The following is a 27,619-nucleotide window of genomic DNA, read 5'->3' on the forward strand; positions in this document are numbered from 1 at the left end:
CCATTCAAGATCAAACTGTGATAAGATAGTAAATAGATCTTTTAAAACCCTACAACTTTTGTCTGAAACATTTTCTTGTAAAATGCAAGGGAACAGAATTATTTAGGGGTTTCCACACTTTTCGTACACCCTGTATAATTTATGTTTATATAATTTAATATTTATTCTATTTAAAACAACATATCATACATTGTTCAACATATTTAACAATCACCGTTTAGCTGCACAGCTATACAGTTCAGTAAAAATAATCAAACTATAAAATAATCAATATTTTACTATATTTAAAATATAAAATATGTGTAGTAAATACTGTAGAGGAGAAAAGAGTATTATGGCTACTGTTGACAATATGGCTATCCCTATTATTTCTGTTATTCTGTTGTTCTGTTGTTAGGTGATGTATTCTAACAATTGCTTATGAAGTTATTCGTTTAATAGCCCGTCGTTTTTTAGTAATGTTAATATGCCAATACATAATGACTGACAATTGTTATAAAGCATTTTTACTTTTGAACACTTCTAAACTTTTTTAAGGTACACTTTTAATCTTTAGTTACATACACTTCCTCACTATTCTTAAACTTGAGTGTATTATCACACAAAGATACATACACTCGAGTGTATTTTTGTTATTTAACTTTTTATTCGGCCGTATACATTTCGAGTTATACAAAGTTAAAACAATAACATGGAATTTTGTTAATATGGTTTTTTAAAATTTTTATATCAAAATATTTCTTCGATAAATTGATTGTCATTCTAAAGAGCGGTGTTTAGAAACATTAAAGACATCATTTATGATTGTTGTTTAATGTTAAACGAGAATAAAATAATATTTTTAATGAAATTTCTAATGCTATTTCTAAAGCTTCTGAACGCAGGAAAATTCTAAACAATGGAAAATTAAAAATATATAATTTTGTAGCAAGGTACTGTGTTTCTCTTGAACTAAACTGATTTTTTTAAATTATTTTTATGGATAGCCATATTACAATCATTTTTTTTCTTCCACCGATTATGCAGTGCATTAGATTTTTATAAATCACGTCTTAAATAATAAATATTTCATTACTTTGAGTCTAGAATCTGTCAAACAACACTCTGACGAATGTAATCATTCAAATTTCAATAGTAGAAAATATTAATTATGAACAAAGTTATTCAATAAAATGAAAATTGGTGCTATATTACCCTCTTCTCCTCTATTAGATACAATGAGAGTGTAAGCCAAACTCGGTGTAAGACATCGTGTGGAAATAGAGACTACAAATGTCCAAGTCGTCATACTTTTTTTTCTCTACAGGATTATACCGATATTAACCTTGGCCGCGAACAAAAACCGATACACATTGCGCACGCGTTTGCCTTGGATAATAAAATTTGCGCGAAAAGATTTCTGTCCGGACGTGACTCACGCGCTCACTTTTTTTCTTTTCGAGATAAAAAGCGCCGACTCGACGCCGACGTCGCAGATATCACGCGAACGAATCCGCTCCATTTCATGTACCGGATGCCGCATTGTTGCAATTTTTTGATAAGTATATTAAAATCGATCTATTTTTATCGTTTCGTGTAGTTCAAATGTATAGCATAGTTGTACGAGATATTGAATTATATGGATAATTGCGAGGGGGAATTCACAACCCAAAATTTTGTACACCAATGCCGATTTTTGGCATTGCTGTAAAACACTGCCGACATTTTTGTACACTGCCGACAATGCTTATTGTTAGTCAATGCCTACAATGCCGTCAATCCTATATTAAAATTAAGGCAATGCCATGCAATTATGAACACTACCGCGTGCCTATTATCATACGCCAATGCCTGCACAAGAATTCTAAAGCTTTCCCGAAGTATTCAAAAATTTTTGTGCTCAACCCCATGATCGAAAAACCGACTCTGAAGTGAGCTCACCACTCCCCAACCACTGACGACAATGCCGTCAATATTATAGGTCACTGCTTACTTTTTTCGGCAGTCCACTGCCGAAATTTTGTACACCAATGCCGGCTGTGAATTTCCCCTCGGATAATTGTTATTCATCATTACATGGAAAAATATCGTAATGTAGATTCCTCAATAAATTTACAGTCGATTTTATCTCGAGGCAAAATTTATCGGCGAAACATTATTTTCAAGTAAATATTTTTAAGTAAATATTTTTTCATGCAACCAAACTAATTAAATTAAATTGAAGGCTGAAGTTGGGAAAATGGAAAAATCCGTTCTTCCTAACTCCGCTTTCTATACTTTTCTACAATTTTTTCCGTTCTCTTTCTCCGTTTAACCATCAAATTATTATTGCAGTGAAGTATAATTATATTAAGCGAATACACAATTGTTTCCTTTCAAATGTAGGAAGTGTATAAGAAAGTGCAGATGGAGAGATCTCGTTATTTATTTATACATTCTCTAAACTCGAGTTACCTGGACCCTTTAATTTGTAATGTTAAGTATTCTCCCGAGAGTAATATTGCGCCGTCATTGCGCCAACTTTCCACGAAAGTAATAACGCATGATTCTTGAATAAGAAAATACAGGCCGAAGAAACCGTGCACGACGCAGAGCGTCGGTCTTTATATGTCGGCAAAAGAAGCGCATACTTGGTATAGCATATTATAAAAAAAAAAAAACACGTCGTTGGTGAACCACAGTATCGAACGTTTCTTATAATAGTGTTGCGGGGGTAATTAATGCGAATGTTTTTAAAAAAATTGTTATCTTTAAGAAATTTTCGCACTGCCTCAATTTGTGTCAAATTGAATACTCTGTGGCGAATTTGTTTTGTTAGTCGACACTGGAATATTAAACCAGACCGTCACAACACGGGTGGACACCACAGAGTAACAGTAAACAACTCCTTCACTATGGAGTTGTAATAGATATCAAATTTTTGTTGTTTACTTACTAAGGATGGCCCAAAAATGGTACTGAAACGTCTACAATAAAGTCTGCATATTAAACAAAAATAACTTGCGCACTTATTATTACCGCGCCATACTCTCACCAGCTCGGTGATTAAATTGATTTAAAAACCAAACTTTCGATTCTTTTTCTCGCAAAAATAATAAATGTTCGTTGAAACTAGAATAAATCTTGTATTTTCGTCCTTTCAAAAGGCAAAACATATCGTGAAAGAAACTTAACATACCTAGACCTACTTATCGTGATATTTTGCTAAATTTTATAAATAGCTAAAATAATAACGCGCGACAACTGACGTATATGAGAATTTATTTGCATAGATGTTTGCTTAGTATGCGCAGCTGGTTATGTGAGTCTCTTGGAACTCAAAAACGGTAAATCGATGATAATATGATAAATGTATAATCACACTCATTATATAGAAAAGGTCAATAATTCTTAAACAGGGTTTTACAATGGGCTCAGTACTGAGTCAATTCTCGGAATTGCGGTATTTGCACAGTACTAGCAACACAATCGATCCAGCATTGGATGATAACTTAGGACCGACTTTGAACAACCGACACTGGCTTTCATGATTGGCCACTGTTTTTCGATCGATTCATTACCAGTGATTTCACTGATCCAGCAGTGGGCCGGTCGTAAAGCTAATGCTGAGCCAATATCGATCACCGGTAGTGCTACCAATACTGCGCCAATACTGACCTAGTACCAATTGACAACGTTGATCAACAGTAGATAGTTAGCCATCGGCCAAATGTTAACTTTGTTGTGACGTCTGACGACCCTAGATTTAAATTAGATGTAAATAATATAAGTATAATAATTGATTCTCAAATCTTGAAACTAACAATTCAAAAATAAAATATTATTCATGAACGTTTTGGACTTATTTATTCTTGCAGATTTGTTACAATTTTAAATGACTAAATATATCATAACGCTATTAAGGCAATTGTCCAAGTATATTAAAAAGTTTATGACGATAATCAAAACATTTACATAAATTAGTGTTTAGACGCTACAAATTAATCGTTTTTTAAATAGACGCAGTCAAATTCATTTGTTCAAATAGTTAAAGATTAAGTCACACATCGTTCATTGAATTAGAGCAAAAATGGATTTTATCTATCTTCTGGTTTTTTTTATATTGTGTTAGTCGTTAATATGTCACAATATCTTGGTCATTGTGGTTAAGTCACACCTAAATAGCTGTGACCGATAAACAGTGAATTTTAACTGTCATCAAAATTTATTATCTCAGCAATATTGAAACTATGAAACTTCTTCGCACTATATCGAGTGACTAATAAATATATGTTTATTGGCAAACTTAATCGTTAAAGAAATTTCTAGATCCAAAAAAGTCTAATTTACACATGTTTATTTTTTACAGATATTTATTTAGATAGTTTATAACGCGATCCAAAGAAATGAAAAAATGCAACGTGCAACGTAACAAAAACTGAATTTTCTTTTTTAATTATGTACTTTCGGAGTGCTTCGATCTCAGACGCGTAAGGAGGTTGCGCATATTACTCGCCATGCTCTTTTGTTGCACACGACGCGTAAAATCGCGCACGGTGATACGCGCCGTGCGTAACTCAACGGTACATAAACCTGACAGACATACGAAACGGCCGTGAAACGCTGAAGTATAAGATGATCTTTGCACTCGTCGCAATTGCCTTGTGAAAAGCCGCCTGAAGCTTACTTATAATTCAACTCGGATAAGAACCAAGCATGGATTATTATTTCTAACACAATGTGCAAGACTGATAAATTTCGTCGTTACTGTCGGAATCTGTCGAGGCCTTAGAACGCGTAATTCAAACATTGCGGAGCAAAATATTATTCCGAGACATAAGCGTTTGAAAAACTTAACCTCCTCCCCCAAAATGTAATTGTTTCTTCATAACATTTCGAAATTATGAAAATATTAATATTACTAGTATTTACTGTTATTTCCGAAAGAACTTTTTTCTTAAGGAAAATAATTAAAAAAATTGTTTATTTAATACAAAGACAGAAGATTGTCCGAATGGCTTCCATATATTTTACATTCGATTTCACAAGGACATTATTGTGAATCCTGAGGTTATATTAAATTGCTTTAAAAAAAAATTGTCGCATAATTCTTTAATTTTGTATTCTTTATCATTTCTCCTTTTGTTTTTATTTAACTTCAGTTAATATCAAAGTTTTAATAATATGTATCAATGTTTCTTAAAGAGCTTTATTTTTTCTAAATTTTTTTTTTAATTTCTTTCCCTAAGAAAATAATCATCTTTTGTTTGTAATAATAATAATAATATTATTATTAAAGAATTATATATTTTGTTTATAATATAACATAAAATTTGTCGACACTTTCTCCAAGAAAAAAAATAAAACTTGTGATTTTCAAAATCTAATATTTTTTACATTCAAAATCTGGAATAAAAAGACATTCTAAGTTCTAAAAATCGGAAAAATTATTAACGTAAAAATTACTATTTGCATGATAACAGAATTGATAAATTTAGCTTAGATACAGCCGAGGGGAAATTCACAGCCGGCATTGGTGTACAAAATTTCGGCAGTGGACTGCCGAAAAAAGTAAGCAGTGACCTATAATATTGACGGCATTGTCGTCAGTGGTTGGGGAGTGGTGAGCTCACTTCAGAGTCGGTTTTTCGATCATGGGGTTGAGCACAAAAATTTTTTCTTGCATATTCCGAAAGTACATAAATAAAAGAATATTTTAAGCCTATAATCAATTTCATAATTGCTTTCTTTCTGATAGTTTACTCTTGTACCTGAACGGTGGGGTGCTCACTTCAGGGTCGGTTTTTCGATTACGTGGTTGAGCACAAAAATCTGGTCTTGCATATTTCGAAAGCACATAAATAGGAGAATATTTTAAGCCTATAATCAGTTTCAGAATTGCTTTCTTTCTGGTACTTTACTCTTGTACCGTTAATGTGTATTCGTACTTTCGGGACGATTTTCTGGTCGAAGAGATTGAGTACGAACATTTATTTATATATCGTTGGAAAGCACATAAAAAGCACTTAATTCTAGTGTATTTATTTTTTTATTTTATTAATTATTTATATGAGTTGGTGCTGGCTTAACGTTAAGCTGGCCCCCACCTTCAATCTCATTTTCCTGCTAAACCGCTCGAGCACAAAAATTTCAAATAGGGTACATAATTAGCACATAAAAAGCACTTAATTTTGGCATAAGTGGCGTTTCGATTTTTTGTGGTGGGGGTGCTAACTTAACAGACATTGTTATTTTTAGTATTATATTGTTTGAAGTTAGGTATACCTATGCATAAGACATCACATAATAATGTGCAATTACAGTAAAATGTATAGAATTTTTAAAGAAGAATGTTTAAAATTTATTTTGATTACAAACAAATACAATATCAAGGTCATTATTTTGATTATTTTTATTATTATTTTTAGTGTTCCATTGTTTGAAGGTATATGCATAAGACAGCACATAATAATGTGCAATTACATTAAAATGTATAGATACAGTTCGTAAATAAAATTTTTGGAAGTTTTTTGTATAATTGTGTAGAATACTTCGGGAAAGCTTTAGAATTCTTGTGCAGGCATTGGCGTATGATAATGGGCACGCGGTAGTGTTCGTAATTGCATGGCATTGCCTTAATTTTAATATAGGATTGACGGCATTGTAGGCATTGACTAACAATAAGCATTGTCGGCAGTGTACAAAAATGTCGGCAGTGTTTTACAGCAATGCCAAAAATCGTACAAAATTTTGGGTTGTGAATTCCCCCTCGGATACAGCCTTTCTAGATGTTTTTAGAGCTTTAGTACTGAAAATTTGATGCATAAAAAAGAATGCTATGACAATTTGATATGTTGTAAAGTTCATTTTAGTCATATTAAGATACTTTTAAACTGAAATAATTAAGTGCGCAGAAAAAATAAGGAATAATTAATTTTTATCTTAACACAAAATAATTGTAAATTTATATATGAACAATTTACAATAAAATTTATAATATTTGATAATGTAATTGTAACATTTAATGAACATTTATCTTTACCAGCTCTAAAACGTAAATGCAACGTTATTATTACAAAAAGTCACTCAAGATGAACTTTAAAGCTTCATGAAAGATCCAACCGACACTTTAATTACATCCAGATATCTAAAGTGAAGAAGTCTAAAGCCTTTAATTCCTGAATATTACATTAAAAAGTATATTTAATTTCTGAATATTACATTAAGAGTCGTCGACTCACACGCAAGCATGATGAGAGAAGCTAAATTGATGCGCAAAGGAGTATTGTTATCCGCGACGAATCTCAAATCCGCAATCAAAAGGTTAGCGTAAGATGGAAGAAATATTAATTTCTGAAAGTATGATAATGAAGTGAAATCCGAGGCCCGACTTTCATTTTAATGCCACATGCAATCGCACTTCGTCGCTTCGCAATTTTCTGCGGAAAAGCTGATGTGAGAAAAAGAAAAGGGAAAATAGCGATGCCATAAGGCCATAAGGCCATAAGCGATTGACAGAACTGCGATCAAATTCGTCCATAAACACGCAATATGTTGAAAAGTATCGAAAATCATTCAGTAAATAACAGTAAATAACAGTTACTTTTTATTCTGGAATTTTTAATCAGCGTTATTTTTGAGAATTCTATTTATAAACTTCAAATAAATATAATGTTATCGGTTTCGTATTTTAAAACAATTATCAAACAAATTTTAAATAATTTTATGTATTATTTATAACAATGTAAATTTTGCAAATATATTGTTCAATTACATTTTAGTTATACGCAATTTTATTAACATAACAATAATAGATAAAAAAGGAATACTAAATACATGTAATAAGATATGTAGAGAAAAGTTCAAAGTTGGCATACCATTTTGTTGTTTTTTTTTATATTTCTTAAGTAAAAGCTAAAAATAAAACTTAAAAAAACAAATACAAATTAAAAAGTGTCTTTTATCAGATGGTACAGATTTAATAATACTATTTCGTAGTTTGTAGTAATTAATGTTTTTGTAATAAAATCCAAAAAGAACGTCTCTGAGAAACTGGATCCTAAAACTAGCATACTAGACAGTAATAGCAGAACTCATTGTCAGACATGACCTCATAGTGAGAAAGTTAACTATGTTTATTAAATAAATTCATAAACAAAGCAATAAAAAGTTTTTATGTATTAAATAACAAAGTTTATAAAAGGCTAAAATTGAAACAAAATCACTGTGCATCATAAATGAAGGAATGCACCGATACACTTTCCCGTGAGAACAAACCATAGACCTGGTAACATGATGTTGAAGCTAGCAGCGGATTCGCAGCAGCAGATTCGTCAAAGCAGGGATTCTCATTCAAAATAAAATACATAAGAAACTTTGACATATAAAGGCAAACTAGCAAGTAACTGCACAACATACACTTATACGCTTCTAAATAGATCAGACTATCGAGAACAATTAACAAAAATGCGCAGGTCTACTAAATTGTTTAAATTATATAACGAGTTATTGCAGAAACAAGGGAAGGAAGCCTCGGTCGGGGCTGTAAATTTTTTTAGAACATCATTGTAGGCTTCTAAATAAATCCCGACTAGCAAGAAAAATTAAAAAAAATGCGCACGCCTACGAAAAATTATTTAAACAATATAAAGTTTATTGCAAAAACAGGAAAACGAAGTCGCGGTCGGGGCTGCAAATTTTTTTAGAACATTATTGTAAGCTTCTAAATCAATCCCGACTAGCAAGAAAAATTAAAAAAAATGCGCACGCCTACAAAAAATTATTTAAACAATATAAAGTTTATTGCAAAAACAGGAAAACGAAGTCGCGGTCGGGGCTGCAAATTTTTTTAGAACATTATTGTAGGCTTCTAAATCAATCCCGACTAGCAAGAAAAATTGAAAAAAATGCGCACGCCTACAAAAAATTATTTAAACAATATAAAGTTTATTGCAAAAACAGGAAAACGAAGTCGCGGTCGGGGCTGCAAATTTTTTTAGAACATCATTATAACCTTCTAAATCAATCCCGACTAGCAAGAAAAATTAAAAAAAATGCGCACGCCTACGAAAAATTATTTAAACAATATAAAGTTTATTGCAAAAACAGGAAAACGAAGTCGCGGTCGGGGCTGCAAATTTTTTTAGAACATCATTATAACCTTCTAAATCAATCCCGACTAGCAAGAAAAATTAAAAAAAATGCGCACGCCTACAAAAAATTATTTAAACAATATAAAGTTTATTGCAAAAACAGGAAAACGAAGTCGCGGTCGGGGCTGCAAATTTTTTTAGAACATTATTGTAGGCTTCTAAATCAATCCCGACTAGCAAGAAAAATTGAAAAAAATGCGCACGCCTACAAAAAATTATTTAAACAATATAAAGTTTATTGCAAAAACAGGAAAACGAAGTCGCGGTCGGGGCTGCAAATTTTTTTAGAACATCATTATAACCTTCTAAATCAATCCCGACTAGCAAGAAAAATTAAAAAAAATGCGCACGCCTACGAAAAATTATTTAAACAATATAAAGTTTATTGCAAAAACAGGAAAACGAAGTCGCGGTCGGGGCTGCAAATTTTTTTAGAACATCATTATAACCTTCTAAATCAATCCCGACTAGCAAGAAAAATTAAAAAAAATGCGCACGCCTACGAAAAATTATTTAAACAATATAAAGTTTATTGCAAAAACAGGGAAACGAAGTCGCGGTCGGGGCTGCAAATTTTTTTAGAACATTATTGTAGGCTTCTAAATCAATCCCGACTAGTAAGAAAAATTTAAAAAAATGCGCACGGCAATGAAAAATTATTTAAACAATATAAAATTTATTGCAAAAACTAAAAAATAAAAAAATTCTAATACCAAAAACGCAAATAAATTTTAATATAAAAAAGTAAAAAAAATTTTAACATTCACAAACAGTAAGAACATAACAAAAAAAGAGACCATATTCTCGCCACCTCCTCGTTGGTTGGTCTTGGGTAGCGCAAAGAGAGAGAACAATATGTATGTTTAGCAGTCAAATTATATTTCTGATCTATAATTTACATCAAAGTAGAAAATTGGGAAATCATACTATTTCTTTTCTATAATGACAATATTATTCCTATACGGCGCAAGCAGCCAACCTTAATATGATTGCTAATAAATTTCCAGCGCCGACCAAGCCCTTGTTTCTGCAATAACTCGTTATATAATTAAAACAATTTAGTAGCCGTGCGCATTTTTTTTAATTTTTCTTGCTAGTCGGGATTTATTTAGAAGCCTACAATGATGTTCTAAAAAAATTTGCAGCCCCGACCGCGACTTCGTTTTCCTGTTTTTGCAATAAACTTTACATTGTTTAAATAATTTTTTGTAGGCGTGCGCATTTTTTTTAATTTTTCTTGCTAGTCGGGATTGATTTAGAAGCCTACAATAATGTTCTAAAAAAATTTGCAGCCCCGACCGCGACTTCGTTTTCCTGTTTTTGCAATAAACTTTATATTGTTTAAATAATTTTTCGTAGGCGTGCGCATTTTTTTTAATTTTTCTTGCTAGTTGGGATTTATTTAGAAGCCTACAATGATGTTCTAAAAAAATTTGCAGCCCCGACCGCGACTTCGTTTTCCTGTTTTTGCAATAAACTTTATATTGTTTAAATAATTTTTCGTAGGCGTGCGCATTTTTTTTAATTTTTCTTGCTAGTCGGGATTGATTTAGAAGGTTATAATGATGTTCTAAAAAAATTTGCAGCCCCGACCGCGACTTCGTTTTCCTGTTTTTGCAATAAACTTTATATTGTTTAAATAATTTTTCGTAGGCGTGCGCATTTTTTTTAATTTTTCTTGCTAGTCGGGATTGATTTAGAAGGTTATAATGATGTTCTAAAAAAATTTGCAGCCCCGACCGCGACTTCGTTTTCCTGTTTTTGCAATAAACTTTATATTGTTTAAATAATTTTTCGTAGGCGTGCGCATTTTTTTTAATTTTTCTTGCTAGTCGGGATTGATTTAGAAGGTTATAATGATGTTCTAAAAAAATTTGCAGCCCCGACCGCGACTTCGTTTTCCTGTTTTTGCAATAAACTTTATATTGTTTAAATAATTTTTCGTAGGCGTGCGCATTTTTTTTAATTTTTCTTGCTAGTCGGGATTGATTTAGAAGCCTACAATAATGTTCTAAAAAAATTTGCAGTCCCGACCGCGACTTCGTTTTCCTGTTTTTGCAATAAACTTTATATTGTTTAAATAATTTTTCGTAGGCGTGCGCATTTTTTTAATTTTTCTTGCTAGTCGGGATTTATTTAGAAGCCTACAATAATGTTCTAAAAAAATTTGCAGCCCCGACCGCGACTTCGTTTTCCTGTTTTTGCAATAAACTTTATATTGTTTAAATAATTTTTCGTAGGCGTGCGCATTTTTTTTAATTTTTCTTGCTAGTCGGGATTGATTTAGAAGCCTACAATAATGTTCTAAAAAAATTTGCAGTCCCGACCGCGACTTCGTTTTCCTGTTTTTGCAATAAACTTTATATTGTTTAAATAATTTTTCGTAGGCGTGCGCATTTTTTTTAATTTTTCTTGCTAGTCGGGATTTATTTAGAAGCCTACAATAATGTTCTAAAAAAATTTGCAGCCCCGACCGCGACTTCGTTTTCCTGTTTTTGCAATAAACTTTATATTGTTTAAATAATTTTTCGTAGGAGTGCGCATTTTTTTTAATTTTTCTTGCTAGTCGGGATTGATTTAGAAGGCTATAAAGATGTTCTAAAAAAATTTGCAGTCCCGACCGCGACTTCGTTTTCCTGTTTTTGCAATAAACTTTATATTGTTTAAATAATTTTTCGTAGGCGTGCGCATTTTTTTTAATTTTTCTTGCTAGTCGGGATTTATTTAGAAGCCTACAATAATGTTCTAAAAAAATTTGCAGCCCCGACCGCGACTTCGTTTTCCTGTTTTTGCAATAAACTTTATATTGTTTAAATAATTTTTCGTAGGAGTGCGCATTTTTTTTAATTTTTCTTGCTAGTCGGGATTGATTTAGAAGGCTATAAAGATGTTCTAAAAAAATTTGCAGCCCCGACCGAGGCTTCCTTCCCTTGTTTCTGCAATAACTCGTTATATAATTTAAACAATTTAGTAGACCTGCGCATTTTTGTTAATTGTTCTGGATAGTCTGATCTATTTAGAAGCGTATAAGTGTATTTTGTGCAGTTACTTGCTAGTTTGCCTTTATATGTCAAAGTTTCTTATGTATTTTATTTTGAATGAGAATCCCTGCTTTGACGAATCTGCTGCTGCGAATCCGCTGCTAGCTTCAACATCATCCTGGTAACGTCACCTATGAAAACCTTCAGTGTGCCGCCGATCCACGTATAATATAGTCGAAGGATTAATGCTTTTTTTCTCGATTTAGACATTTTACCTTGATTATGTTGTTTTACAGATTAACAACAGTATACTATTTATAGCAGGCAAGCTTTATTTTCAGTCGTCAAGTTGACAACGTCAATCCAAACATGACGCGACCACATTTTTTGTCTGTTCTTGTGGAAAAGTGTATCAATTTACGCTGCTCAGCGATTTTATATTTCAAATCTACGAAGAAAATATGAAAATGAAAAATAAAAACAAAAGTTTTAGAAAGCTACAAATACATATAATGATCTAACCGAGGATCTAACATTACCGATATACATATCTAATAGATCATGTTTTGGTCAGTATTAATATAGTGCAATGTTTAGTTTTTGAGAAATACAAGAGTGCTGCTTTAAGAAAGCTATGTCAGTATTGACGACTTTCCTGTAAGCCTGAATAGATTAATTTAATCTTCATTTAATAACAAGACTAAAGTCAAGCGTTTAGCATGCAAATTAATAGCTTTTTCTCGTGTTATCAGGATGCAAACGTCATATGCACAAAAAGATGTGTATTGCGTTTTTCTTAGATTTCTTGCAAGAAATACCTTAAACTTATTTAACACGTAAACGAACATCTTTAGTGTCAAATGAATCAATTGTAACTTATACCGATACGCTTATTTAAATTTCCTAAGCTATTCCTAATAGCTATTCAATATTACGTGAGAATCACTAAATACTTTTAACGATTATCTCGACTAATAAAAAATACAGTAAGGTGTACCATTCCAAATCGCACAAATTTACAAAAACCTATTCTCAATTATAATTCTCAAGTATTAACTTTTCCATTTAACAATAATATCACTATTTTCTCTTGAAACTTCAATTTATTTTTCGATTAAAGAAAGAGAGGGGACAGTGGGGTAAGTCGGATCTATTTGCAGTTTTTGCTCTCTGTAAGGCGCAAATAAAGTCCAATCATAAAACCAAAAGTGCCATTGGAAAGATAATTGAATTCCCTTCATTTTTGATTTGCATCATTTTTGACGTATTTCTCACTTGCACTTGTGTTGAATTATAATGTAAAATATATAAAAACACTTTTTATGCAGTGGAAGCACGTTTTCCCGTCCTCCCAGGAACATGGGCGTAAGTGGGCAATCTTTGGGATGGGGGATATTGCCGTCCGTGACAAACATTTCCGTATTGTGCGCATGCGCACTTTTGTTAAGAAACTGTAAGCATTTCGTAGCGCATGCGCTGAGCGTAAGGTTGAAATGCATGAGCAAAAGTAGTACACTAATCTCTCATAATCTGTAACCAGGACAGGCAGTGACAGGAAAACGCCACACGCTTGTTTTGCCTGGAATGCCGCAAAAAACGTACTTTTATTGCATAAAATACCTATGTAACATGGAGCCGAGCGCCGGTCTCGATTTCGGACGCTGTTTTCAGTCGAGACCGGCAAAAGTCAAGGTCGGCTCCTTGTAGCATAATGTACTATTTCAGTTCAATTTGAAACCACTGGTATCCAAGGTTGGCATAGTTTAAACCAAATGGTTTAAACTATGCCATAATTTAATCACGGTTTGAATCACGTGGTTTTTTAAAAATAAAACTATGGTTTACCATTATTTTGGGTTTTTTTAAATTGCATTTTTAAATATATAAAATTTTCTAAAGAAATTCTGCGCCCAAAATGAGTAAAACGTGTAAAGTTCTTATTTCTATAATAATAATAATTTAAAATTTAATGAAGAAACTTTTTTATTAGATGAACAATATTTATAAAAATACAATTACAAAAAATTTTATATCATTCATGTATTTCGTAATACATTAATAAATAAATATTATATTAATTACATAAAAATTATATAATTTTCGTGATTAATAAATATTTATATAGAAAAACGAGCTCACTAGTTTATACAATCTTCTTCAATCTTTTTTTTTAAATAAAAGTCACCCAAACTAAAATTAAAAAAAACATCTTAATATTATATAACGATGTTATATAATAAAAACTGATACACAAACTTTTTATTTGTAATTAAAATTACAATTTACAAATAATAAATTTTTACATTACAAATATGTTAATAAATTTTTATTAGTTCCTACTATTTAATGGTTGAATCTATTTTATTTAGCAATTTAAAATAATGTACAATATCGTTTCATTCCATTTCATTTCAATGTCGAAAAGATAAAAAATAAAAAATAAAATAAATCATAAAAAAACAGATAAATGCAGGGATCTCTTATAGTCCAAATGAAAATGTACATGTATATTTTTAGAATATAGTTAATTGAGTGTGCAAAAACATTTGTTTTAAAATTCTTATATAAATATTAAAATAGCTTTAATATTAAATATTAAAAGTGCTAAATATTATATTATATATTGTAATTATAAATATTAAAATTGCATTAACATATAAAACAAGTTTTAAATTTAAAAAAATCCAAAAACCAGGTTCAAACCAAAAAATCTGGTTTAAACAAAAAAAACCAGGTTTTTACCCAACACTGCCACTATTGAAATTATATATTTTCAAAACGCATGACCACTTTGGCGCACTTGTAAGCATCATCTATTCTTATTACATACATATTTCATAAACAACATGGATAAAATGCTTGCTCAAATTTTATAGAACAATTTTCTTGAGAATTTCCGTGTTTTTCAGGAATTTTATTCAAAATTCCAAGTAACATTAGAGATTGTTTTAATATACTTTGAAGTAGAAGTAAATTTATTTTCTTTTACACGCTTTCCAATGTTCCTTAATCATACAAATCATAAAGAAAAGTCACTTAAATTTTGAATATTACTTTTGAGGAAATATTAAAAAAGAATAATATAAACTAAACAGCATCTAACGATTTATTCATAATATACGGAATAGCTAACCAGAAGTACAAAATTCTAAAAGTGATAAAACACGACGCTAATTTAGAGCGTAAGTACCAATAAAATCTATGATTTTCAAGAGTAAAAAAGAAATCCTCTGAAAATACTACGTTTCCTATTTTTTTCCAATAATAAACACACTAAATTAGTAACGACGAGAGTGTTGCTAAAGGAATTCTTTTCATGCTGACAGATAAAAATTTCAAATTCCAGTATTTATTCTTTCGCGTTTAGTAATACGCGATATTTCACATCCAACATTAAGTATTGTCTCATTATGTGAGAATAACAAGCGCGATGAGCGCGAGTAGCGTGACAAAAAAATGACACTCAGAATTGTACTTAATCATTCGCGTTAAATGCATGATGATACGCGAGTAAAAGAACGAAAGAGACAAAAGAGAGAGAGAGAAGATAAAGCGGGAAGGAGCAAGAGGAGAATATAATGACAATTACGGCATGAAACGTAGACCGTGGTTCGTTATGAAACAGAGCATACGTTAAAGACACCAAGGTTCGCGGCATGATGCATTTAACGTCGCGTATAGTGCTAAGTGATACCGCCCGCCCGATTCAGAGTTTTATTCGTCTAACAAAGATCAATGTCATCATAAAAAAAAAACGGTGAATTTTTTTCATACACATATACACACACAATGTGCGTTAATAAGAATTTTGGTTATATAATACTAAGTTATTGAAATTTAAAAACTACGAATTTCTTGGGCTTATTCTTTTTTTTTCATAATGAACGATAAAAAATTTTAATTGTAAATATCCTAATTTTGGTCATAAAATCAGTTGCAGAAATCTAATTTTAATTCTTAATGCTACAAAACGCGATTTGCTTCTTCATTAAAAATCACAAAAAAAATGCGATCGATCTTATAATAAAGATCAAAAGTAAACTAAAAATTAAATAATTTTTAAAACGAGAGATTATGCTGCTTAAATTTTACACAGATACTCAAATGTAAATATATAAAAAGCAATGAAATTTTTAAATTTTTAATAATACTTTGAAATGTGATACATATATCCTTAAATCAGAAAAGAAACTCCTTGAGAATCAAAAAAGAAACTCGGATGTGTGTCACAGAAAACAAATTTGTATACAATAGTAGTAACACACCGGCTGGCTTATCATCTGTCAAAACACAGTCTGCATGGCGACAATGGAGATAAAGAGACAAGGGAAGCATTCATCCAATATTTCTAAATTGGAGCAGTCGATATCTCGTCTGGCTTGAGAGTAAGTCAGGCGTGACGTTTCATATTTTCGCACCTAATCTCATTTCCATCCCAGTTCTGATTTCTATCTCCTTCTTATCAGCTGCGGAGCTGATTTTTGGTCGTTCTAATGTCAAAGTAACAAGTGTTACTACATAAGTGCAAGTGTCTAACTTATTGAAGTTGAAAAACGATCAAATATCAAAATCAATTTTCATTTAATTAATTCCGAAAACATTAAACACGATTTTTTCTTTTTATCATATTCTTGTGTTTAGGATATTTATTACTCAAATTTTGTAAAAGAATTTCCTGAGAATTCCTGGATGATTTTTCAGAGATAGAAGAATTTTTATTTGAAATTTCAGATAAAATTATGGAATTTTTTAACGCAGCTTTGAAATAAACTTATTTTATTATAAACACTTCTTAATGCTCCTTAATACTATTCATTAAAGAATTATTAAACAATTATCAAGAAGTTCAAATTTATATTAAATTATTTCATTAAATTATTTCAGTATTTGATTATTAAAATTGTTAATATTTCGTTAATATAAAATGATGAAATATATCTTGTTATTAAAGACATTAATTTTTTTTTATCATACACATTAATTTAAAAAAGATAGCGCGCGCTATAACTATAAAAAAAGTTCTAGTATATGTAAATTTGAAAAAGTAATAAAAGGAAATAAAATGGATTAAATGGCATAAAAAATAATCTGTTCGCAATACATTATGAATCTAGCTCGGAAGTGAACAGAATTTAAAAGGTGATTAAAACACACAACTACACAAAAATTTTGAATGTATTGTCTTCTATTATCATTTATATTTCTGATAGAAACTCACGAATCAAACAAGAATAGACAAATACCATATTGATCATATTGATGATTACAACTGTCGGCATTTTGCATTATGGATGGAAAAAATAATGAAAGAAACAAGTTTTTCAGAGAAAGACAAAATCTAAATTTAAAGGTAAAATTTCCTGAATATCAATAAAATCCCATTAAGATCCAAGCGTGATCCAATTTTCAAGGGTAAAAAAAATTTCGTGAAAATTCCAGCAATAAAACATGCTTATTCCGAATTATTTTCTTTTCCCACCCCTGCGTGTGACACTAGTCGCGCACACAAGTGATACTGGAAATTCCTGTTGACCGCAAAATTTTCGCGGGGTGGCAGAAGATGTGTGTAGTGTCACGTTCGACGTATATCTCATAGTTTCCCGATGTCATAGCGCAAAAGGCTTTGCTTGGGAGTATGCGAAGGGACGAGGCGGAGAAGGAGGCGAGCAGGAGGAAATGCAGAAGTAGGAGGAGGAGGGGGTTGTTGGTGGTAGTTGTCGCGGGGGAGGCGTAGGAACGATAGAAGGTGAGAAACGAGGATCCTCTACTCCGTTCTTCGCGAGGACGACGCAGGACGAAGGAGGGGAAAATGCCGAGAGGGTGCGGTAAACGTGAGACAACTGATGACAGAAGACGCGCAACAAAGGGAGGAGAGATCGACATAGATGCACCCGATATCGTATATGAATGACATAGAAAGAGAAAAAGGGAGGAGACTCACTTTGTCCGAGGGTATGGTGCGCACCGTAGTCATCGTAACTGATGGCCAGCAAGCGTCGTGTCGCGAGTAATCCAGGGTAATTGATGGAATCCGTGGTCTCGATGATGACGTCGGGCGTCTCGCGACGTCCTCCGCCGACGACGACGACGACGACGACGACGACGACGACGACGGCGACGACGACGACGACGGCGACGACGACGGCGACGACGGCGACGACGACGACGGCGACGACGACGACGACGACGACGACGACGGCGACGACGACGACGACGACGACGACGGCGACGGCGACGACGACGGCGACGGCGACGGCGACGGCGACGGCGACGGCGACGGCGGCGGCGGCGGCGACAGCGACAGCGACGGCAACGATGACGGTGACGACGACGACGATGGCACAGTGATCGTTGAGACGATCGTTGGCGACAGAGTCGAACGATAGAACAGGGGTAACGAGGAGCGGAAAACTAGTCGCGATCCGCAAGTGCACTGTATTATTCCCGATTACGGCGAGGATGACAGCGACGGCGACGACGATGACGAGAACACACTCTCTCGCTCGCGCTCACGCAGGGGCCCGCCTCGCGCGCGCGCCACACTACACCATCTCGATGGGCCGCGTCGAGTCGTGTGTGCCTCTCGCACAGCGACCGACACCCCTGGCTCGGATCGAGCACTTCGCCCGTTGGCCGATGGCCGCCGCCGTCGTCGTTACTTGTATGCGTCCGGACCAGGCCGTTGTTCGGGCAACATGTTTAGCAACGCTGAACCACACTCCAACGGACGCCAGGCACCGCGCGAACGGACGACGGATGCGGACGCACTTCTCAACTCCAGAGGTGTATCACGATCACACCGCACCGCACCGCACCGCACCGTACTGCACCGCACCGCACCGCACCGCACGCATGCACGCACGCACGCACGCACGCACCCGTGTCACCCGTCCCGTGACAGTGCCAAACACATAAAATGGCGATATCGCGCTGGAGTCAAGAAAACTCGAGAACAAGCGGGCGTCGCGGAGGCAGCGCGATCAACTAGACGGCAGACTCAATGGATACTACGGCAATGGCGCCGTCTTTCGTCCGTTTGCACAATGAAGTTGCATGCGGTGCGCGCACGCGCGTCACGTTACTGCAATAGAGCCCCTCGAAATTACTTCAACGTCATGGAGGACCCATGTTCAACCAGTATAAGATTTCTAAAGTAAGCTATTAATATTGAACTATACTCATACTGGAATAGGCACTGCCATATTACGTCCGTTAGCGGAAAACGTGATAGAAATAGCATGATGCGAGGGGTCACCTCTCTTTTTCTAAGCATTCTCTGTACATGCATCCGTATTCACCTTACATTTCTACTCAAAAGTTAACTTTCTTTCTTGTTTCCACGTTGATATCTATCCCAGGATGCGTTCGGGAATACACACCGAGTCCCATACAGCACAGAAAATTGCAGCAATATTGCAGAAATGTTGCAATGTTGCAGATTGCAATGCAATATTACGGAGATATTGCAGAAACATAAATTAACAATATACCTGCAACATCTCATGGCATATGCCAGTAATATTCCAGAAACATTGAGGTCAAGAAGAAGAGGAGGTCAAGAGGAGGTCAAGCAACGTTCACCGGAGTCGCGACTTGGAAGGGTGACTGCTTGGAAATTTCTGAAAAAAAAATTCCCGAGATTTTTTTTGCAAAAAATGTTTTTTAAAATGTTACAAAAATATTGTTTTGTTCATTGGAATTATGTGATGTAGTAATATTTATGTGATTTTGAAAAAAATCATAACAATGCAATGTTGCTGGGATGTTTCAATACAATATTTTAAAAAGCGGACATCTTAATGTTGCTGCAATCTTCCAGTAATGTTGCATCAATGTTTCGCAATTAATATGCAAAATGTTTCAATGAAATCATTCTGCAATGTTTCTGCAATCTCTCTGTGTTGTATGGGAGTGCTTCCGAGTATCATTTTATCTTTGTTTAGCATTCAGTGACAAAAGATAAAACGACACTCCAAGGCACTCGGTGTATATTCCCAACCGAACGTAGCCCGGCTATTCTATCCTCGGACGGGATCTGATAGCGCACGGTGTGATAACCCATCAACCAATCATCTTGACTTATCTAATCCAACCAACGGAAAAACCACATTATAACCAGTAACAGCATGTCGGTCCTTTTGATGTTGGTGACCAATATCACGTGACATGAAAGTCATGTTCCTGGTAATAGCAACGCGCAAATCTTTAAATTGTGGAAAAGAAACGCAATAATAAAACAAAATATTTTATTACACCAATAATCACAATTCATATTTTAATAAATAAATTTTCAAATAAAACATTAAAATAACTTAAATAATTATACAAAAATAAATAAAAAACATTTTAGTAGCAATATTAAGTATGTTATTATATTTTTAAATTAATAAAATAAACAATTGAAATTAACGTACAATTAGATTTATTAGAAATTATGCATAAGACATCGATTTACAGCATAAATTTTTGATCAATAATTCATATTCTCTTATAAAATAAAAATACAATTTTTTTATATTTTACACTATAGTGTTACAGGAATCCCTTATGAATAAAAATAAAATAGAAAAATTTCTTTAACATATAATAATTAAATTCTAATTTCACAATTTTAAACATATAAAGATTTGAGCCGCTGTTCATACATCATCATAAATGGGTTGCATTTAACGGAAAGTACAGCTTTGCAATTGTTGTAAAATTTTTTATTATAAATGGTTATACATTCAAACAGGAAAAGTAAAGACAAATATTAATCGTATCAAAGAATTTTACAACCCATACAGCACAGAAAATTCCAGCAACATTGCAGCAACGTTGCAATGTTGCAATGTTGCAGATTGCAATGTAACCCTGCCGCAAATTTACTTTAGAACACTATAGAAGTGTCTATAGTTCTGAATGTGTTTTTTGAAACAGGTATTGCATATACGGAATGGGATTCTCCTTATACAACTTTTATAATTTTTAATAAGGTAATACGTATGTTCATTACCTTATTAAAAATTATAAAAGTCATGTAAGGAGAACCCCATTCTGTATATTTTTCTATAGAAAAAATATCTATAGTTCTGAATGTGTTTTTTGAAACAGGCATTGCATATACGGAATGGGGTTCTCCTTAGATGACTTTTATAATTTTTAATAAAGTAATGAACATACGTATTACCTTATTAAAAATTATAAAAGTTGTATAAGGAGAACTTCATTCCGTATATGCAATACCTGTTTCAAAAAACACATTTAGAACTATAGACATTTCTATAGTGTTCTAAAGTAAATTTGCGGCAGGGAATATTACGGAGACATTGCATAAACATAAATTAACAATATGCTTGCAACATCGCATGGCATATGCCAGTAATATTCCGGAAACATTGCAATAGCATAATTTTTTAATAAAGTAGTGGCAATAAAGAGCCAAAGCAGAATATTCGTGTATAGTAATATATTAACCCTTAAACATACCGATCCTGTAAAATACGGAAACACATTTTTGGGTCTGGGAGACTTTTTCAACTTTGAGAAGCTATATTTTTGATTACAATCAATATTTTTCTACGATTTTTTTTTTTAAACAAAAGTTCGAAATCTCAGGAGTGTGACTGCACAATCGGCATTGGCGAAAAATAATTTATTGTGAAGTTATAAAAGAAAAACTATTAAACAAAAATGAGAAATTGGTCAAAAATCCACTTTTCCTTCAAAAAATCATATCTTCGCAACGAAAAACATTCAAGGACTTTCAAATACGGCGTTTTAAAGCTAAAGAGTCACACTTTCAAAATAAAATTTGACAAAGTCATTCCTTTTAAAAAGTATAATTATCCCATACAGCACAGAAAATTGCAGCAACATTGAAGCAATGTTGCAATGTTGCAGATTGCAATGTAATATTACGGAGACATTGCAGAAACATAAATTAACAATATGTTTGCAACGTCTCATAGCATATGCCAGTAATATTCCGAAAACATTGCAATATCATAATTTTTTAATATTTATATCAATAGACGAAATAGAATCATATATGAAGAAACCTTGATCTACAACTCAATAAACAAACAATATTTTTTAATTGTATCTTTTAAAAAAATTTTTTCATATTTAATTTAATTATTGTATTATATTGATATATATATTTTCTAATTACATTTTTATTTAAACAAATAACAGAAAAACTATTCCAAATGCTATTCTGTATTTGCAAAATTAGTAAAAAACAACTATGATTTTATATTTATTTATATAAATACTAAGCTTTAATTATACATATTTCATTTTTTCAATAACGTATATTGATCTGATCTACCAGTTATATACACATATCAGCATAACCCAATCAGCACACAATATTTAAAAAATGTTTTTAAAAACATTTAAAAAACATTTTTTAAAACATTTATAAAAACATTAAAAATAATGGGTTAAGTGCCCTTTTTTTCATTAAAAAAATGTTTATTTTAACATAAAAAAAAATGTTTTTCAAATATTATAAAAACGTTTTTAAAACATTTAAAGAAAACGTTTATTAAACGTTTATTAAAAAAACGTTCTTTTTAACGAAGCATTAATGAGCAAAACAATATTTTAAAAAAAACTTTGGCAATAAAAAAATTTCAAAAACGTTAAAATTAGTGGATTTACCCCTTTTTGCATTAAACAATTTTTTTAAATATTAAGGTTTTTTTCTTAAGAATTTTTTTCTCGGAAATTTTCACGCGGTCACCCATCCAAGTTGCGACTCCAGTGAACGTTGCTTGACTTTTATGATCGCTGCGAACTGATCCATCGTAATGATCTGTAAACACTTTGTGTTTATACGTCTACATCACTGACAGATCAGGTAAATATGTTATCGAAAAGACAAAATATATATAATTAAAGTATATTATTTATTTAAATGTATATAAATTAATTTTTTACTGATTTTTATAGATGTTATTGAAACATTTTTTAAACAAATTTTAAATTTAATAATAATTGAAAAATAAAAAGCTTAAATATTAAATAAATAATAAATAAACATAATTTTATAAAGATGAAAAATAAGTAAAAAAATTAATATTAAATAAACATTAAATAAATATTAAATAAACATTTAAAAGTGCTTACTAAAATCATTTTTTCAATTAAATAATTCATGAAAAATAAATATTTTAACAATATTAAATAAATATTTAAAAAATGTTTATTAAAAAAGAATAAATAATAATTATTAAATTAATATTAAATAAATGTTAAATTAATGTTTTTGAAATTGTTGTTTCAGATAAAAAATTAATATAAAATAAATATTAAATAAATGTTAAGTAAATGTTAAATTAATGTTTTTATAAACGGTTTTTTTAAATAAAAAATTAATGTAAAATAAATATTAAATTAATGTTAAATTAATGTTAAAATAATGTTTTTAAAAAATGTTTTTTCAAATAATAAATTAATGTGAAATAAATATTATTAATGTTTAATAAATTTTAAATTAATATTTTTTAAAAATGTTTTTTTAAATAAAAAATTATGTAAAATAAATATTAAGATAATGTTTAATAAATGTTAAATTAATGTTTTTAAAAAATGTTTTTTTGAATAAAAAAATTAATGTGAAATAAATATTAAATTAATGTTTAATAAATGTTAAATTAATGTTTTCAGAAAATGTTTTTTTAAATAAAAAATTAATGTGAAATAAATATTAAATAAACGTTAAATAAACATTTTCCCAAATCATTATTTTAAATATTTAGTTAACGTTAAATAAATGTTAAATAAACGTTAAATAAATTTTAAATTAATATTTTTTCTAAATCATTATTTTAAATATTTAATTAATGTTAAATAAATATTTAATAAATATTTAATTAATATTTTTGTTATAATGAATTGTACAATGAAAAATTAATATTAAATAAATATTAAAAAAGCATTTAAAAAACATTGTGTGCAGGGGGTCAATCATGTAATTTCACATGGAACTTTTCACGTTTCATTTTTCACTTTTCATGTTTCACTTTTCGCTTTTCATTTTTCATTTTTCACTCATAGAGAGTTCACGTGAATCTTTTCACGCACAGCGATTACGTATGAATAATGCGCGGAAGTTTAGTTTGCGTTCTGAAATTCACCATTAGAGGCTCTGTCATTGCAACTATCAAGCGATCGTGAAAAAGGTTTCTACCTGCTTTTACAGTATAACTTTTACTGTAAAAATTTTATTATATAAAAAAAAATTGTAAAAAAAATATTCATAAATAAATAGCAATATTTCTTAGTTATATTGCGTAAACTTAATTTACAAATATAATATATATTACATTTATTTTTAATGATCCATATATTGTAACAACTATTTTATTATGTAGTAATCTAATACTCAAAATTACATTGTAATTTAATTCAAACATTGTTTTTCAAAATTAATTTTAATTAGTTTTTTATGTGTGCAAATTTTAAAGTAAATTAATTTCATTAGTCATTAAATTTAACTTTGTTCAATTAAAAAATATTGAATAATTTAGAATACGGACCTTGATCAAAACTGAATTCTCCGCTCACACATGTATTTTCCAAATTTATAATTTATAAACACTTACATGATTGATTAATATTCTATTTCACAAGACGCACCTTTCTTATATCATTGTGTATCAAAACGCGTTTAAAGTATATTTTTATCTAAATTTACATTTGATGAAACCTCATTCTATATAATTATCAAAATATCAATTTGTCAAATATAAATATCAAACCAAATTACATCACAAAAGCATTATTTTTATTTATGTATATATTACTTTATCCTATCAACGCAATGCAATACCAAAAAAGTTAACCTCTTCAATAATACCTTTTCAAACTGTTACCACATTGTTACCACACTTTCATTCTTATTTCAAAATACATACAATTTATTAATTCCCTAAATTTTCACCTTTTCGCCATCACGGCTGATGGCGAAAAAGTTCACGTGAAAAAATTCATATTTCCGCTCATGAGTGAGTTACATGATTCCGTGGAATCGTACATGATCGTGCAGTTCACGTGAAAACTTTTCACTTTTCACGTTTCCGCCCAGGGGAAATATTACATGATAGACCCCCTGATTGGGAAAGTGTTTACAGGTCATCATGAGGGATCAAGTACATTGCAGAAATATTTTAGAACACTTCTGCAATATTACAATTTTGCGATGAAATATTTCTGCAATGTTGCTGCAATATTTTTGTACTGTACGTGTACTTAATTTATCAGTTCCCACATAGCACGTAATATTTCTGTGATATCACAGAAATATTGCAAGATTACAGAAATATTACATATTACTGTGAAATATCACAGAAATATTACTGTGATATTACACAGTGATAATGACATTGAAATATTTCACTGATATCACAGGAATATCACAGAAATATTACTGTGTAATATTACACAGTGATAATAACATTAAAATATTCCAGTGATATCATTGCAATATATTGTTGCAATATTTAATCCCAAAGAACAAGGTAATGTCAAATGACATTTCTATTATGTCTTATTAATGCAACGATAATATCTCTTTGATTAATTTTGATATTTTCAGTATCTGTAATATATTCTTGGTAATTTCAATATCCTATAGAAGAAATCAACTTACAAATAAAATAATAATGTCTTCGCCCTTTCGTGGAATGAAAGTGAAAGTTAAGAAAAAGAATTAATTAACTTTATTATTAGTTTAGATATTTACTTAGTTTATCCCTTAAACTGTATATACTACTGTGTCCAAAAAGTAAGGTGACATTGCATTTATTTCGAAAATTCTTTATTTATTCTTGCAAATCAATTTCGTCCCCTTCAAAGTAATCCCCCCCCTGATATAATACACTTATTCCAACGGATTTTCCAATCTTCGAAACAGTTGTAATAATCGATTTCAGGAATGGCCTTTAGCTCCTTCTTCGCAGCGGCTTGAATCTCTTCTATCGACTCGAAACGGTGATTCGTGATTTTTTAACCAAAAACTCGACTAATATCGTTCCACAACCACCGTATTCACCTGATTTGGCTCCATGCGACTTCTGGCTATGGGGACACCGTTTCGAGTCGATAGAAGAGATTCAAGCCGCTGCGAAGAAGGAGCTAAAGGCCATTCCTGAAATCGATTATTACAACTGTTTCGAAGATTGGAAAATCCGTTGGAATAAGTGTATTATATCAGGGGGGGATTACTTTGAAGGGGACGAAATTGATTTGCAAGAATAAATAAAGAATTTTCGAAATAAATGCAATGTCACCTTACTTTTTGGACACAGTAGTATAAACTAATGTACGCTCTTCTATGTAACCTATCAATTTAATTATTGCTTTACAACTTGATCAATAATAATTTTAAAAAATTACAGAAAAATCTTTATATTTGTCTTATTGCCATTTATAATTTTTACAGGAGCACAAAAATTGATTTTAATTTTAAAAAATTTTTATCATGAGAAATTAAAAAAAAAAATGTTTACAAAAAGTTTTGTCAATACATATTTATTATTCACTTGGCAATAAATATTTTAAAGTATTTAATATATTTAGAAGTTTTTAAAAAAGATATACATTTTTACTTTTGTTTAATACTGCTCGGTACATTTGTAAAATAGTTTATTCATTAATATTGATTAGACTATTATATACCACAGTAAAAGGTTTTTCAAGTTAATTAAAATATTAAATTTCCAACAAATTTTTCTTTAGATTCTTCATTTTTCTTTTTCAATTCTATTAAAAAATATAATTATATATATTCCATTATTAATTAGATATTTTACAATGTTCATTAATTATATGTATGTATATAATGTTGCGGCTTGGTCACCGACCGTCACAACATACAACGAAACAAGCGAGCGCGTGCACAGTCGCTATGCGGTCCCGCCGTGTGTATAAAGCTGCGAATTCATGCAGCGATAAATCGCTGGCGACTTGGAAGAAGTGGGGGAAAAGTAACGCTAGCGTCAAGTATCTGTCGCTTTTCTCCCAGTACATATTCATGTGGCGACAAATCGCTAGCGACTAAAAATACAATAAATATAAAAAAAAGTATTAAAAAAGTATATAATAAAATAAGTATTGTTTTTATTAAAAATTATTGAAAAATACTTATTAATCTGTAATTATTAACTAATGGGTGTACACCCAAGGACTTTGATTCTGTCCATGGGGAAATTTTTCAAACTGAAAAGTCGCTATCTTTCTACATACTTACAGTTCATGATTAACGTAACGACCAATAAGCTCTAGTCGTTTTATTAATCATGAACTGCGAGTATGTAGAAAGTGGTGACTTCTCAGTTTGGAAAAATACTTATTAATCTGTAATTATTAACTAATGGGTGTACATATCGATATCCTTCCTGAAACCTCTCGCTCGTTCCTAAAACCACTCTCTTAATCCAGCATAAGGCTGATACTCAAACTAGTAATCTGATTGGCTCTTGCCAATGGAGCCGCCATAGACCTTCTCGTGAGTCATGTGCAGCCACAGGTGTTATATCT

The 27,619-nt window shown here is 31.4% G+C and overlaps 1 protein-coding gene across 1 annotated transcript in view; it reads right to left on the reverse strand.

Moving 5' to 3' along the window:
• Positions 1–18,280, reverse strand: part of LOC105205048 (ubiquitin-like protein 3) — a 108,122-nt gene extending 89,842 nt beyond the window's left edge. Inside the window, exon 1 of the mRNA XM_011174340.3 lies at positions 18,033–18,280. Coding sequence (XP_011172642.2) covers positions 18,033–18,065 — 33 coding nt within the window. The 5' untranslated portion in view covers positions 18,066–18,280. The remainder of the gene's footprint in view (positions 1–18,032) is intronic.
• Between the last annotated feature and the right edge of the window lie 9,339 nt (positions 18,281–27,619).

This window comes from Solenopsis invicta, chromosome 14 (genome assembly GCF_016802725.1).
Source record: "Solenopsis invicta isolate M01_SB chromosome 14, UNIL_Sinv_3.0, whole genome shotgun sequence".
Taxonomy (NCBI): domain Eukaryota; kingdom Metazoa; phylum Arthropoda; class Insecta; order Hymenoptera; family Formicidae; genus Solenopsis; species Solenopsis invicta.